Source organism: Schistocerca gregaria, chromosome 8 (genome assembly GCF_023897955.1).
Source record: "Schistocerca gregaria isolate iqSchGreg1 chromosome 8, iqSchGreg1.2, whole genome shotgun sequence".
NCBI lineage: Eukaryota > Metazoa > Arthropoda > Insecta > Orthoptera > Acrididae > Schistocerca > Schistocerca gregaria.
In genome coordinates, this window is record NC_064927.1 from 171988326 (window position 1) to 172003438 (window position 15113).

General features: G+C 44.4%; 1 protein-coding gene across 1 annotated transcript in view; it reads left to right on the top strand.

Annotated features, from left to right (window-relative positions):
- The window catches only part of LOC126285100 (neuropeptide F receptor-like), a 363066-nt gene that overhangs the window by 71004 nt on the left and 276949 nt on the right, over nt 1-15113 (top strand). The window contains exon 4 of the mRNA XM_049984425.1: nt 13487-13751. Within this exon, the coding sequence (XP_049840382.1) occupies nt 13487-13751 (265 nt within the window). The remainder of the gene's footprint in view (nt 1-13486; nt 13752-15113) is intronic.

Genomic DNA, 15113 nt, shown 5'->3' on the forward strand with positions numbered 1-15113 from the left:
AACACGTGCTCGCGACATGACTTAACTGTACGCACATATTGACGTTTGGTGTGTTACAAACGCTGTTCTTACAGAACCACGTAAAGTAAGTTAAAAATTTGAAATATACTGTATCTGTCTCTTTTTTAATGTCTTGTATTTTTCACGCAGTTGTCTTTAAAAACTTCACAAAAGTTGTGAATAGCCGTGTGGAGAAAAGCTTTTTTTTTTAACTTTTACTTAGATAGAGTAGAGGGAATTAGTCTACCTGAAAGAGATGGCTCTCTGGAAACATAAGACTCCCAGTTATCCATATTCATAAATCGCTTATTAGGATGGGTGGTGCTGGATATCACAGTTAAAGTATAAGAAAAGATTAAAAAATCCGTTTCAGGGCGTTGCTACCGCCTATATGCAACGTAGCGTGACTCCGATGCGGGTATACAACCACAAAAAAAAAAAAAAAATAAAATAAAATAAAAAAAATAAAAAAATAAAAAAATTTCAGGGCGTTGCAGCCGCGCGTATGCAACGTAGCGTGACTCCGATGCGGGTATACAACCACTAATATGTAGGCCAGGGATTAGTGTGCATTCGCCTCTTTCCAACGTGTGTGTGGTAAGCCCGAAACGTGAACTATAGTCACGTTGTTACTAAATGCGACCAAACAGGCCCAGCATGCTGCTGTTCTCTCTCTGGCTGCCGAAGGACAAACGCAGGTATGCATCCATCGGAGAATGAAGAAAGTGTACGGGGCAGCATGTAAGCACCATTGTGGAATGGCCGTTTTACGAATATAGGTAACTGGGAGTTTTATGTTTCCAGAAAGCCATTTCTTTCTGGTAAGTGAAGTGATTCTACTATATCTAAGTAAAAGTCAGAAATCTTCTATTTAATCGGCTATTCACCACTTTTTCGAAGTTCATGATAACGCACGTCCTCATAACGCAAATTTCGTAGTACAGAAGTTACGCCAACTGAAATAGGAGACACTCTAGCACCTGCTCGATCTCTCCCAATGCGATTATCACGCTTCCGGTCGTGTATAAAAGGGCTGTGGAGCAGGCAGTTACGTACTTCCCCATATAGCAGAACACGGTGTTTTACTAAGTGTTCTGAACCTGATGATTAGGTGGAAGGACTGCTTCAATACTCACAGACAGTTGCCATGAATGGCATACCGATCCTTGACTTTGTGGCCTACAAACGGAAACATTTTGATCGCCGCTTATAACATGGACGGGAAGAAGCACCAGTCAGAATGTGTTCCGAAGGATCAGTGAACTAATAGCATCCAGACAAAAATAATCGTATGAAGATGTCAAGAACTGATCAATCATGTCGTACATACATAACCTGTTCCTTCTAGGAAGAACATCAAAATGAAAGAAATTACAAGGACCTTTCGAAGTGGCATGTTATAAATAATGGAGTAACCATTACATTTGATGAAGTTAACTTGTAACAGACCCAGATCAGTAGTTTACAGCTTGTATTCTAGACAACTATGCCAGAGAACGAAAATGAAGCACAATAGGCAGTCAGCAAGGTGGAGTCAGTAACGCTGGAATTAATGGACAGAACGATAGTGAGCAAATCCCGACATCAGGGCGGAGATAGAAGAGTCACTCCAGTTGCTCGGCTAAACTTCTGTGCAAGCTGTTTGTGTGTGGGTCAATGGTGTCGCATGTTCGTCTATTCCAGATATATCTCACAAACCAGAAGATCCATGGGGGGCGCAAAACTACACGACCGCTGAGTGCTGCATCCGGGAAAGTGTGCCAAAAAAACTGGTTCTTGGGCCTGTCGTGTATAAGGCCGACTCATCTAGGACAGATCGCTTGCAGTTGGTGTCGTACGCAGTGACAGAGTGGTCTTCGCCCTCCTCCACGGCCGACTAGAGAGTGGCTATGACGAACTTGTTGCTTGGAACGTCAAGTCTCGGCGCCTTTTGAACGCGATCAAACCGTGTCTATCATTATCTCCCGCCGACGACTTCCATCGGACCTCCAACGAATCAGCATCGTTTGGATGACAGTTCCTTGGGGTGACACGGCACGTTGTCTAGGAGTCACGTTGGACGACTGTCTAACTTGGTGACAATGCAACCCAGATATCAGGAAACCGCTTATAGAAGACCAACCACTCCGTTCCCTGCACTCGGTCTAAGCTAGACAGTGCTTTAACACCTCGGCGTGACACTACGTAATTCTCTGTATTCGGATACTTCGAGATGATATGGAGTAAAGCTTGTGAGAAGCAAGTGAACGGGCTCTAAGATCTACAGAATCGAATAGCGATACAGATATCGCCCACCAACTCGCTGGCGTTCAATATCTTCGTGATCACCTTCGAGAGACTGCGCCATCATTCTGCAGGGAAACGCATGACCATGAAAATCAGTACCAAGGCGCTCAGACAAATATACCTTCGACGCCTACAAGATGGTGGAACCTGCTGCTTGGCAACGCTGAATTGCACCTGTAGTGTTTCGCTTCTTCAGATTAGAGCTTCTCGTAGTACTGAATGTCTGCTTCTGAAATTAATTTATCTAACCCCGCCGATGCAATTGTGATGGACTTGTTTGCCGATACATTCTTGATTATGCCGGAATCGAAACTTAATAATATATACTGACTTTTTATTTACTAATACGTAGCGTTTCCTCTGCAACAAATTTAGTATTTTCAGAAAGAAATAAAAACTTCTTCCACTCAGTACTCTACAATCTATGTGACAGCACACACGTTCTGACATTAATAACACCTCGTCAATCTTCTTCTCTTTCTTCCTGACGTGGCACCGTATTGTCACCCTGCGGGCATGTATTCGGTGGTGTGTCACGTTAGTCCAACCTTGGACGACCACACACACACACACACACAGAGCCCATGTAGCTACCTAGTCTCGTGGTGACACTGCGATCACCGCAGCATCTTGAAGAGATGTGCACGTACCTAAACACTCGTGGCATCCACAGACAGACAAAAAAAACGCATTTTCCTATTCTTAATTACTAAATCGTTGTATGTTTAACACTCGCAACCATAATACGTCGGCTAGGCAGACATACGGCTACGCATCACTGTACCGTATGTGTAACACCACACACCACATGATACCAAAAAAAAAGAAAAAAATGAAAAACTGATCACCAAGAAGACGATCCAAAAGTAAAGCATAACAAGCAATACGCAACATGAATTTGAAGGAAGACAGCAAGTCTTAAACTAGAAAGATAAACAGCAGGGATGAAGATTTGCAAAAACAGATATAATGTCTGCTGAGATACCGAAATCACAGTGGGACGCAGCATGTGAAGGTTGCTGAGTGTGGACGGGTTAATCCTGTAACCAAAACTGCAGATCTGAAGATGGTTCTAGAGGAACCGAAACCGGTCATGTGAATAAATATTTTAGCAATCAAGACGGACTATAAGTAACAGGGATGAAGAAAATTGACAATAAAGATCTGTTGTCGATTCCGACATCAGTCCATCAGCGCGCCTGAAGACAACTCGCCTTGCCACTGACATACACTGACGAGGCAAAACGTTATGACCACTGCCCACCGCAACGTTGGATGCCGTCTTGTGGTTGTCTCCACAAACGCCGTCACTGATGCGACCGTCGGCTCGAAACTTACACCGCTCCACGGACGCAGGCTATTAGGAGCAGTATTGTGCTATAGGAGACATTCTCTTGCGCTTGCATCAGATCTGTGGTAGTAATTGAAGACACTCTGACGACTGCGAACCACCTACATCCCTCCAACTTTGATGTCTTCCACGACGACTATGTCGTCTTTCGGCAGTACAATTGTCCGTGGAGGACTTACGTTCAAATAAGGCAGAAGGGATGGATAGCATTCCATCAGAATTTCTAAAACCATTAGGGGAAGTGGCAACAAAACGACTATTCACGTTGGTGTGTAGAATATATGAGTCTGGCGACATACCATCTGACTTTCGGAAAAGCATTATCCATACAATTCCGAAGACGGCAAGAGCTGACAAGCGCGACAATTATCACACAATCAGCTTAACAGCTCATGCATCGAAGCTGCTTACAAGAATAATATACAGAAGAATGGAAAAGAAAATTGAGAATGCGCTAGGTGACGATCAGTTTGGCTTTAGGAAAAGTAAAGGCACGAGAGAGGCAATTCTGACGTTACGGCTAATAATGGAAGCAAGGCTAAAGAATAATCAAGACACTATCATAGGATTTGTCGACATTGAAAAAGCGTTCGACAATATAAAATGGTGCAAGCTGTTCGAGATTCTGAAAAAAGTTGGGGTAAGCTATAGGGAGAGACGGGTCATATACAATATGTACAACAACCAAGAGAGAATAGTAAGAGTGGACGATCAAGAACGAAGTGCTCGTATTAAGAAGGGTGTAAGACAAGGCTGTAGCCTTTCGTCCCTACTCTTCAATCTGTACATCGAGGAAGCAATGATGGAAATAAAAGAAAGGTTCAGGAGTGGAATTAAAATACAAGGTGAAAGGATATCAATGATACGATTCGCTGATGACATTGCTATCCTGAGTGAAAGTGAAGAAGAATTAAATGATCTGCTGAACGGAATGAACAGTCTAATGAGTACACAGTATGGTTTGAGAGTAAATCGGAGAAAGACGAAGCTAATGAGAAGTAGTAGAAATGACAACAGCGAGAAACTTAACATCAGGATTGATGGCCACGAAGTCAATGAAGTTAAGGAATTCTGCTATCTAGGCAGTAAAATAACCAATGGCGGACGGAGCAAGGAGGACATCAAAAGCATAATCGCTATGGCAAAAAAGGCATTTCTGGCCAAGAGAAGTCTACTAATATCAAATACCGGCCTTAATTTGAGGAAGAAATTTCTGAGGATGTACGTCTGGAGTACAGCATTGTATGGTAGTGAAACATGGACTGTGGGAAAACCGGAACAGAAGAGAATCGAAGCATTTGAGATGTGGTGCTAAAGACGAATGTTGAAAATTAGGTGGACTGATAAGGTAAGGAATGAGGAGGTTCTACGCAGAATCGGAGAGGAAAGGAATATGTGGAAAACACTGATAAGGAGAAGGGACAGGATGGTAGGACATCTGCTAAGACATGAGGGAATGACTTCCATGGTACTAGAGGGAACTGTAGAGGGCAAAAACTGTAGAGGGAAACAGAGATTGGAATACGTCAAGCAAATAATTGAGGAGGTAGGTTGCAAGTGCTACTCTGAGATTAAGAGGTTAGCACAGGAAAGGAATTCGTGGCGGGCCGCATCAAACCAGACAGTAAAAAAAAAAAATAAATAAATAAATGTATCGGAACCAGTACCGTACTATAGTGGTTTGAGGAGCATTATGGTCAGCTCAAGTTGATGTCTTGGCGATCAAACTCGCCTGATATAAATGTTATCGCTTAGGCAAAGCAACCGGCGAATTACATGACCTGCGCGTAGACATCTTATGCCATTATACCACATACCTCCGCAAACTGCCAACGAACTGTCGCATACCTTATATTTAGAGTCAGTAACTTACTCCACTCGAAAGACGGACAGAAAGCTATCATGCAAGTGGGCATAATGTTTTGGCTAATCAGTGTGTTTGTCACGTCCGCCACGATAATACGATAGCTCTTCCAACATCCAGTCGAAAGATTTTTTATAACGAAGAGTCTATTTCTATTCTATTATCACGTTTTACAGCTGATTATGGCACATTGTACACTCATTGTCACTGGAATGGCAGTAGGGGAAATGGAAATTCATAACTTTCTCTTGGCTTTCCTGGGTGAACTCTGAAAATGCTAAAATTGGTGTTTACACGAGAGCACTTTCATCTTTATCCCTTCCACTATATCCTTCAGCGGATCTGCATCGTCGGCAGTTCCCTAGGGCGATACCGCACTTAATCTTGGAATCTCGGCCTCACGTTGGACAAGCATCTAATGCGGCGACATCGCTTCGAGGAAATCAGGAGAGAGGCACTCTGTACCAGATGCTTAGGAATTACTCTCTGTGTTACATAAATTCATAATCAGTCATCTGTCTACTTGCTTGAAGCATCACCTTGCGGAGTGATGGTGGCGATGGTTGGTATGATGTTCTCCATTTTTATGGTCGTCTCCACCCTCCGCCAGTGGTGTGTTCTCTGACACCGTCTATATATTTACTTAGACCTGTGTTGCTGGAAAATTCACTTCCGGTTATGCAACACCAGCTGATAAGATAGCTGCGCGCGACCTTCATGTGAACTTAGTCTCTGTCTGCGCCCTAAAGTGACAGCAACACAACACATCGAAATAAGTGTCCAAGGAATAGAAAAGCAACTGAAATCACTCAACAGAGGAAAGTCCACTGGACCTGACGGAATACCAATTCGATTCTACACAGTTTATGCGAAAGAACTTGCCCCCCTTCTAACAGCCGTGTACCGCAAGTCTCTAGAGGAACGGAAGGTTCCTAATGATTGGAAAAGAGCACAGGTAGTCCCAGTCTTCAAGAAGGATCGTCGAGCAGATGCGCAAAACTATAGACCCATATCTCTGACGTCGATCTGTTGTAGAATTTTAGAACATGTTTTTTGCTCGAGTATCATGTCGTTCTTGGAAACCCAGAATCTACTCTGTAGGAATCAACATGGATTCCGGAAACAGCGATCGTGTGAGACCAGACTCGCTTTATTTGTTTATGAGACCCAGAAATTATTAGATACAGGCTCCCAGGCTTCCTAGACTTCCGGAAGGCGTTCGATACAGTTCCGCACTGTCGCCTGATAAACAAAGTAAGAGACTACGGAATTTCAGACCAGCTGTGTGGCTGGATTGAAGAGTTTTTAGCAAACAGAACACAGCATGTTGTTATCAATGGAGAGACGTCTACAGACGTTAAAGTAAACTCTGGTGTACCACAGGGGAGTGTTATGGGACCATTGCTTTTCACAATATATATAAATGGCCTAGTAGATAGTGTCGGTAGTTCCATGCGGCTTTTCGCGGATGATGCTGTAGTATACAGAGAAGTTGCTGCATTAGAAAATTGGTTCAAATGGCTCTGAGCACTATGGGACTAAACTGCTGTGGTCATCAGTTCCCTAGAACTTAGAACTACTTAAACCTAACTAACCTAAGGATATCACACACATCCATGCCCGAGGCAGGATTCGAACCTGCGACCGTAGCAGTCGCACGGTTCCGGACTGCGCGCCTACAACCGCGAGACCACCGCGGCCGGCATTAGAAAATTGTAGCGAAATGCAGGAAGATCTGCAGTGGGTAGACACTTGGTTTAGGTAGTGGCAACTCACCCTTAACATAGACAAATGTATTGTATTGCGAACACATAGAAATAAGGATCCTTTATTGTATGATTATATGGTAGCGGAACAGACACTGGTAGCAGTTACTTCTGTAAAATATCTGGGAGTATGCGTACGGAACGATTTGAAATGGAATGATCATATAAAATTAATTGTTGGTAAGGTGGGTACTAGGTTGAGATTCATTGTGAGATTCCTTAGAATATGTAGTCCATCAACAAAGGAGGTGGCTTACAAAACACTCGTTCGACCTATACTTGAGTATCGCTCATCAGTGTGGGATCCGTACCAGATCGGTTTGACGGAGGAGATAGAGAAGATCCAAAGAAGAGAGGCGCGTTTCGTCACAGGGTTATTTAGTAACCGTGATAGCGTTACGGAGATGTTTAGCAAACTCAAGTGGCAGACTCTGCAAGAGAGGCGCTCTACATCGCGGTGCAGCTTGCTCGCCAGGTTTCGAGAGGGTGCGTTTCTGGATGAGGTATAGAATATATTGCTTCCCTCTACTTATACCTCCCGAGGAAAAAATGGTTCAAATAGCTGTGAGCACTATGGGACTCAACTGCTGTGGTCATTAGTCCCCTAGAACTTAGAACTACTTAAACCTAACGAACCTAAGAACATCACAGACATCCATGCCCGAGGCAGGATTCGAACCTGCGACCGTAGCAGTCGCACGGTTCCGGACTGCGCGCCTAGAACCGCGAGACCACCGCGGCCGGCTCCTCTCGAGGAGATCACGAATGTAAAATTAGAGAGATTCGAGCGCGCACGGAGGCTTTCAAACAGTCGTTCGTCCCGCGAACCATACGCGACTCGAACAGAAAAGGGAGGTAATGACATTGGCACGTAAAGTGCCCTCCGCCACATACCGTTGGGTGGCTTGCGGAGTATGAATGTAGATGTAGATGTAGATGTAGACGTCGAATAAGTTGGAGAGATTCCAGATCAATGTCCGCTGAATTAAATAACATAACTCAGTTTATTGATTGTAGACGGCTCCGAAAACCACACATCTCTCTCGACGGGCTATGCCAGTACCCCCGGTCCTTACAGAAATGCCCCAACTATCGTGGCTCAATATGCAATCAATGGTGTTTCGCCTGAGGCAGCCGTTTTCCTCGAGGGGGCCATGGAACGAGAAAGGGCGATAGGGATCATTGGAACAGAATAGAGACGTTGTGGAGGGGACTCTGAAGGAATGTTTTGTGTTTCTGTGTTGAGAACTGCTCTTTCAGTGGCTACCAGACAAAAATTAACAAAAATTTAATTTCGCAACACTCATACAATAATATAAGGCGGGTAGTCCTATATCACTTATTAAAAAGACATTTCAAGTACTATCTAGTTTAGAAATGAAACCAGAACATCTCTTAGAAGAGGGTCCTACATTTTTTAAAGAAAAAAGCCATTAATATACATAGAGAAACGTTCTTGTTGGTGTTTAACATTTTATGTTTGTTCTGTTAGCCGGTGACGTTGCGAACCGTTCTCGCAGATGGCAGATCCGTAATACTGCGCCAAAATGGCGTCTTGATACGGCTCAAGATACAAGCAGCGTGCTGTTATTGAATTATTGTGTGGAGAACAAGAAACCATGGTGAACATCCACACACGTTCCTGTACAGTGTACGGCGATGCTGCAGCTGGGCGATGGGTAAAGAAAGTTACAGGGTCAGAATATCCAGAAACAGTGCTCCATGATCATCCACGCTAGGGACGCCCTGCCACAGCCACTGTTCCAGACGTGCTGAATGGTGGGGATGCCATTATTCGTGCCGATTGGCGCGTCACAACTCGACAATTGGCTCTACGGTTGTCGGTCAGCATTGGAAGTGTGTGTGAAATGATCGACACTCTCGGATATACAAAGGCTTTGATACGTGATTCCTTAATCGTGCCACACTTACACACCATACCATAAATACAATAAAAGAGAAAGCGGAATGGAATCATGGTTTGTAGTCACAATTTATAATTAAGACAATTTATTGACATTACCCCTTTTTAAAAGAAATTGACGATTACAAATTGTGTACGATCCATTAGATAAAGATTTGCAAATACAATTAGAAACCCAACGTACTCAATACTTTAACAAACAATTCCAAATTTAAAAAAATGGGTTACTAACAAACGTGAGAACTTCAAACTCCCATATAGGACTTCCCTCAAAATAGATATAATGAAAACAATTGCAGGTAAAGGGAGACTTAATAACACTTGTAAACTAGTGCAAAGCTAAGATGCCATCACATAACATGATAAAACCACTTAATTAAAAAAACTACAACAGAAACACTGATCATCAAAAACTAAATGTTTGCGTGCTGAGACGTGTTAAATAAAAATTACTATAAAAAGCTGCAGAAGGAACTCAGCAGCTGCTATGCAGTTTAAGGTTTAGCCGGCCGCGGTGGTCTTGCGGTTCTAGGCGCGCAGTCTGGAACCGTGTGACTGCTACGGTCGCAGGTTCGAATCCTGCCTCGGGCATGGATGTGTGTGATGTCCTTAGGTTAGTTAGGTGTAATGACCACAGCAGTTGAGTCCCATAGTGCTCAGAGCCATTTGAAGCATTTTTAGTTTAAGGTTTAGCCAGTTGCCAGTCCCTAATATGTAAGGAAATAAATTCATATGCAAACAGGTTACATAAATATATACATCTACCAGCTTAACCTGTCTTGACGGAAAGGAAGATAAATACTAAACTTTGGAAGGCGATATGTGAACAACTCCGGTAGTGACCAGATTCGTAAACACGGCCAGACCTAGTTCTCGCATAACATTTCACTCCCCGCCAAGGCGCTGGCACAACCAAAAGCTTCTGCCCGGTTCACAAAGACATTCCAGTAACTCTGAAACATAGAAACACTCGGTAGAACCTTTGACTCACACATGGAGAACTGTATTAATAGAGTTCAGGTTTTAAAAACGGCAACATAAAATCAATTGACTGCAAGAGACTAGTAAGATAGAGAAAATTTTCAAATAACGGCCACCATTTAATTAGGCCAAGTGAACTCTTCCACTGCGTCTTAAGTTTCGACTATGAAAGTCTCACCATAATAATAAAGTTTAAAATCTCTGAATGCGTCGGTGAACATACAATTACGTCGACTTACTCCATATCAGGTGCACAATACGAGGGAGCGGTTTCGACAGCTTCACCGCTTCCCTTCAAATTTTGTTCCCAGCGAAGTCACAGAACTTGTATCTCCAAGCTGCGCATTTCGGCAAAACGCCCAACCAATTTCACACCGCAGCGTGTAACGGTCATCACGCTTGTTCGGCAGCCGTTGATATTCGTCTCCCCGCGAATGTCACGAAATCACCAGAGTTACCCGTCGATGGCTAACAACGAACACGCTTCGCCTGCCAAGACGCCGGATAAGACACGCGAAAGGCAAAGATAGCTTACCTCAACCACAATCGATCTCACCGATACATGAACAAAATAAGACTGGGCCCAGCTCACCTCGGCCCAAGGTGCTCACGATGGATTCCACTAATGTTAACAGCGTTCCACAAGATTCAACGGAAGGCCATTTCATCTGAATTGTTGGCGCTTGAAGAATCTCTACGGGGAAACACACTTTGAAGATGACAAGAGTGTCATTCATGCAGTGAAAGCATGGCTACGCCTACAGGACAAGAGCTGTTACCAGGAGGAAATACATGCTATTCCACAACGTTAGCGTACGGCCATAGAAAATGATGGAGACTACGTAGAAAAATAGGACAAGTACAAGACATGTTGATGTATATTTTCACCAAATTCTGACTCTTAACAGTAAATATGTTCGGATATAAACAAAAAAGTGCGGCATTACTTATTGAACGTCCCTCGTATATACGGTGTTGAGCGAAAAGGTTGTGATCACGGCCCATCGCATGTATGAGCAGAGCAGAGAGGAATTTGGATCATTCTAACGACGATAGGGGCGCAAATTCAGAAACTCTCTGACAATCGGCTTTGACAAAGGTTACATTGTTGTGGCTTGTCTCCTGGTAATGTGCATCTCGGAAACAGCAACGCTGTCCGGCTGTTCTCTTGCAATTGTCGTGAGTGGTCGAAGTAAGGTTGAACCACAACTAGACGAAAGGTGTTGGAATTGCACACACCATCACTGAAGATCGAGGTCGGGGGCTTGCCTGCTCTGTGAAGTGCGATAGGCAGAAGTGAGAGGTATGTCTGGAGACAGAATAGAATGTAGTGAAAGGCTGTATCAGAGCACACCGTTCAGCTCATCTTGCTGAAAATCGGTCTCTGCAACAGATTATACGCAATTATCCATGTTCACCCAACGACATTGCCAGATGCAATCGCAGTCAGCATGGACCATCGGAACAGGACTGTGGATCAATGGAACAGTGTCGCCTCATCGAATGAATGACATTTCTTGCTATACCAGGTGGATGGTTATGTCGGAATACGCCGTCATACAGGTGAATAATATCTGGAGACATGGACCGCACTAGTGACGCAGGACTGTGGGAACAGTATTAAACAATGGGAGTTATTGGCTCGCACTTCAATCGCGCCTGTGTTTGTAATCGAAGGCAGCACAAAAGCTGTGGATTAAGTGATCGTTATCGTTGACCCGTCTGCATCGCGTTAGGTTTTATGTCTTTCGCGATGACGATGGTACTTCTGTCGAGATAACTTTCCGTGTCACAAGCAAGAACCGAGCTACAGCGGTTGGTGTAGAGTAATAGCACATACTTTCGCGACTAAATTCTCCCGATTTGAACCTGGTGGGTCGCACTTAATACGCGGTCGGTCTTAATGTTCTGGTTTTTTATTGTAAGAGCAACTATGATTACTTCTTGCCATTTTGCGTTTATGCAAGTTACACTACCGGCCATTAAAACTGCTACAGCAAGAAAAAATGCAGATGATAAACGGGTATTCAATGGAGAAATATATTATACTAGAGCTGACATGTGATTACATTTTCACGCAATTTGGGTGCATAGATCCTGAGAAATCAGTACCCAAAACAACCAACTTTGGCCGTAATAACGACCTTGATACGCCTGGGCATTGAGTCAAACAGAGCTTCGATGGCATGTACAGGTACAGCTGCCCATGCTACTTCAACACGATACTGCCGTACATCGAGAGTAGTGACTGGCTTATTATGACGAGCAAGTGGCTCGGCCACCATTGACCAGACGTTTTCAATTGATGTGTTAGCCAGGGCAGCAGTCGAACATTTCCTGTATCCAGAAAGGCCCGTACAGGACCTGCAACATGCTGTCGTGCATTATCCTGCTGAAATGTAGGATTTCGCAGGGATCGATTAAGGGTAGAGCAACAGGTCGTAACTCATGTGAAATGCAACGTCCACTGTTCAAAGTGCCCTCAAGGCGAACAAGACATGGCCGAGACGTGTAACCAATGGCAACCCATACCATCAAGCCAGGTGATACGCCAGTATGGCGTACACCATCGCAGGCGCTCCTGTCTGTGATGTAGCGTGAAGGGTAACCGCAGCCATAGTCTCCGAGCTGATAGTCCATGCTGCTGCAAACGTCGTCGAACTGTTCGTGCAGATAGTTGTTGTCTTGCAAACGGCCCCACCTGTTGACTCAGCGATCGAGATGTGGCTGCACGATCCGTTACAGCCATGCGGATAAGATGCCTGTCATCTCGACTGCTAGTGATACGAGGCCGTTGGGATCCAGCACGGCGTTCCGTATTACCCTCCTGAACCCACCGATTCCATATTCTGCTAACAGTCATTGGATCTCGACCAACGCGAGCAGCATGTCTCGATACGATAAACCGCAATCGCGATAGTCTACAATCCGACCTTTATCAACGTCGGGAACTCGATGGTACGCATTTCTCTTCCTTACACGAGGCATCACAACAACGTTTCACCAGGCAACGTCGGTCAACTGCCGTTTGTGTATGAGAAACCGGTTGTAAACTTTCCTCATGTTAGCATGTTCTAAGTGTCGCCACCGGCGCCAACCTTGTGTGCATGCTCTGAAAAGCTAATCATTTGCACATCACAGGAACTTCTTCCTGTCGGTTAAATTTAGCGTCTGTAGTACGTCAACTTCGTGGTGTAGCAATTTTAATGACCAGTAGTGTACTTCCAGCGTTTATAGGACAAGAAGTTGCCAAGCGAGTCGGTTACTAGTAGCACAGTATTTGGCAGTGCTCCTACTGTGCGCCGTGTTGACAGGTACGTGAATCCCGCCTCTATGGTGTCGCGGTGCGGCAGCACGCCGGGCACGTCTGCAGCGAACGGACGGGGCGCCGGGGGCGGCGCTGGAGGCGCTGCCGGGGGCGGCGCTGGGGGCGGCGGAGGCGGGCTGCAGTACGCGGCGTCGACGCGCGCCCGCAAGGGCAAGGACGACCGGCGCATGCGGCGCACCAACGCGCTGCTCTACTCCATCGCGCTCATCTTCTGCGTCAGCTGGCTGCCGCTCAACATCTTCAACCTCGTCGTGAGTACCGCTGCCGCCCCACCTCTCACCTGCTAGAGCCTAGACTCATCTCCCGGCTCTTCCCAGCGTCACTGATTACGTGTGTGTGCTTCCGGGTATTTAACCAAGCTGTCCATTCCATCCTTCTGTACGATATTTTGACAACCAACCCAGTAGTCTTCTTCAGATGCAGTGATACGCATTATAATGCGTAATACGTTGGACGGCGTAGCGAATGCCGCCAGTCGAACTCGATCACAAGGTGCAGCAAAAGAGTAAGTGTCGGTAGTGAAATATCGTACAGAAAAATATTGTACAAAATATGAACAACTCTGCTCAGTACTCGAAAGGACAACATTGTTGTTGTTGCTGTCTTCAGTCCAGAAACTGATCTGATGCAGCTCTCCATGCTACTACCTCCCATTACCTACTGCAACCTACATCCTTCTGAATCAGTTTAGTGTATTCACCTCTTGGTCTCCCTCCACGATTTTTACCCTCCACGCTGCCCTCCAATACTAAATTCATGATCCCCTGATGCCTCAGAACATGTCCTACCAAACGATCCCTTCTTCTAGTCAAGTTGTGCCACAAATTTCTCTTCTCCCTAATTTTATTCAATACCTCCACATTACTTATGTGATCTACCCATCTAATCTTCAGCATTCTTCTGTAGCACCACATTTCAAAAGATTCTATTCTCTTCTTGTCTAGACTACTTATCGTCGACGTTTCACTTCCATACATGGCTACACTCCATACAAGTACTTTCAGTAACGACTGACACCTAAATCTATACTCGATGTTAACAAATTTCTCTTCTTCAGAAACGCTTTCCTTGCCATTGCGTCTACATTTTGTATCCTCTCTACTTCGACCATCATCAGTTATTTTGCTCCCCAAATAGCAAAACTCATTTACTAAATTAATCGTCTCATTTCCTAATCTAATACCCTCAGCATCACCCGATTTAATTCGAAGGGTACTATTAAGGGTGCCTTTTCGAGTTCAAGCCTGTACTCGAATGTAATCAAACGACTTGTAACCATCCACCCTATACTTTAGGTCCAATAATGTCTATGTTAATAGTATCCTAGTGTCTATGTCTAGGATACTATTAACATGGACATTATTGGACCTAAAATATAGGGGGGTGGATGGTTACAAGTCGTTTGATTATAGTTCACAAATACATTGACGGAAAGTGTTATACCATGAAGAAGCGGGCCGACATTTACATGTAAAAAAAAAAAAAAAAAAGAAAAGAAAAGAAAAGCAAGCTGCGGTACTATGCTCAAGTAATTGATGTGAGATTTGAGAATGTGTGGTAGCCCGAATAAAAGGATAAAAACTACTTTAAAGTAGAAGAGTTAAAAAATATTG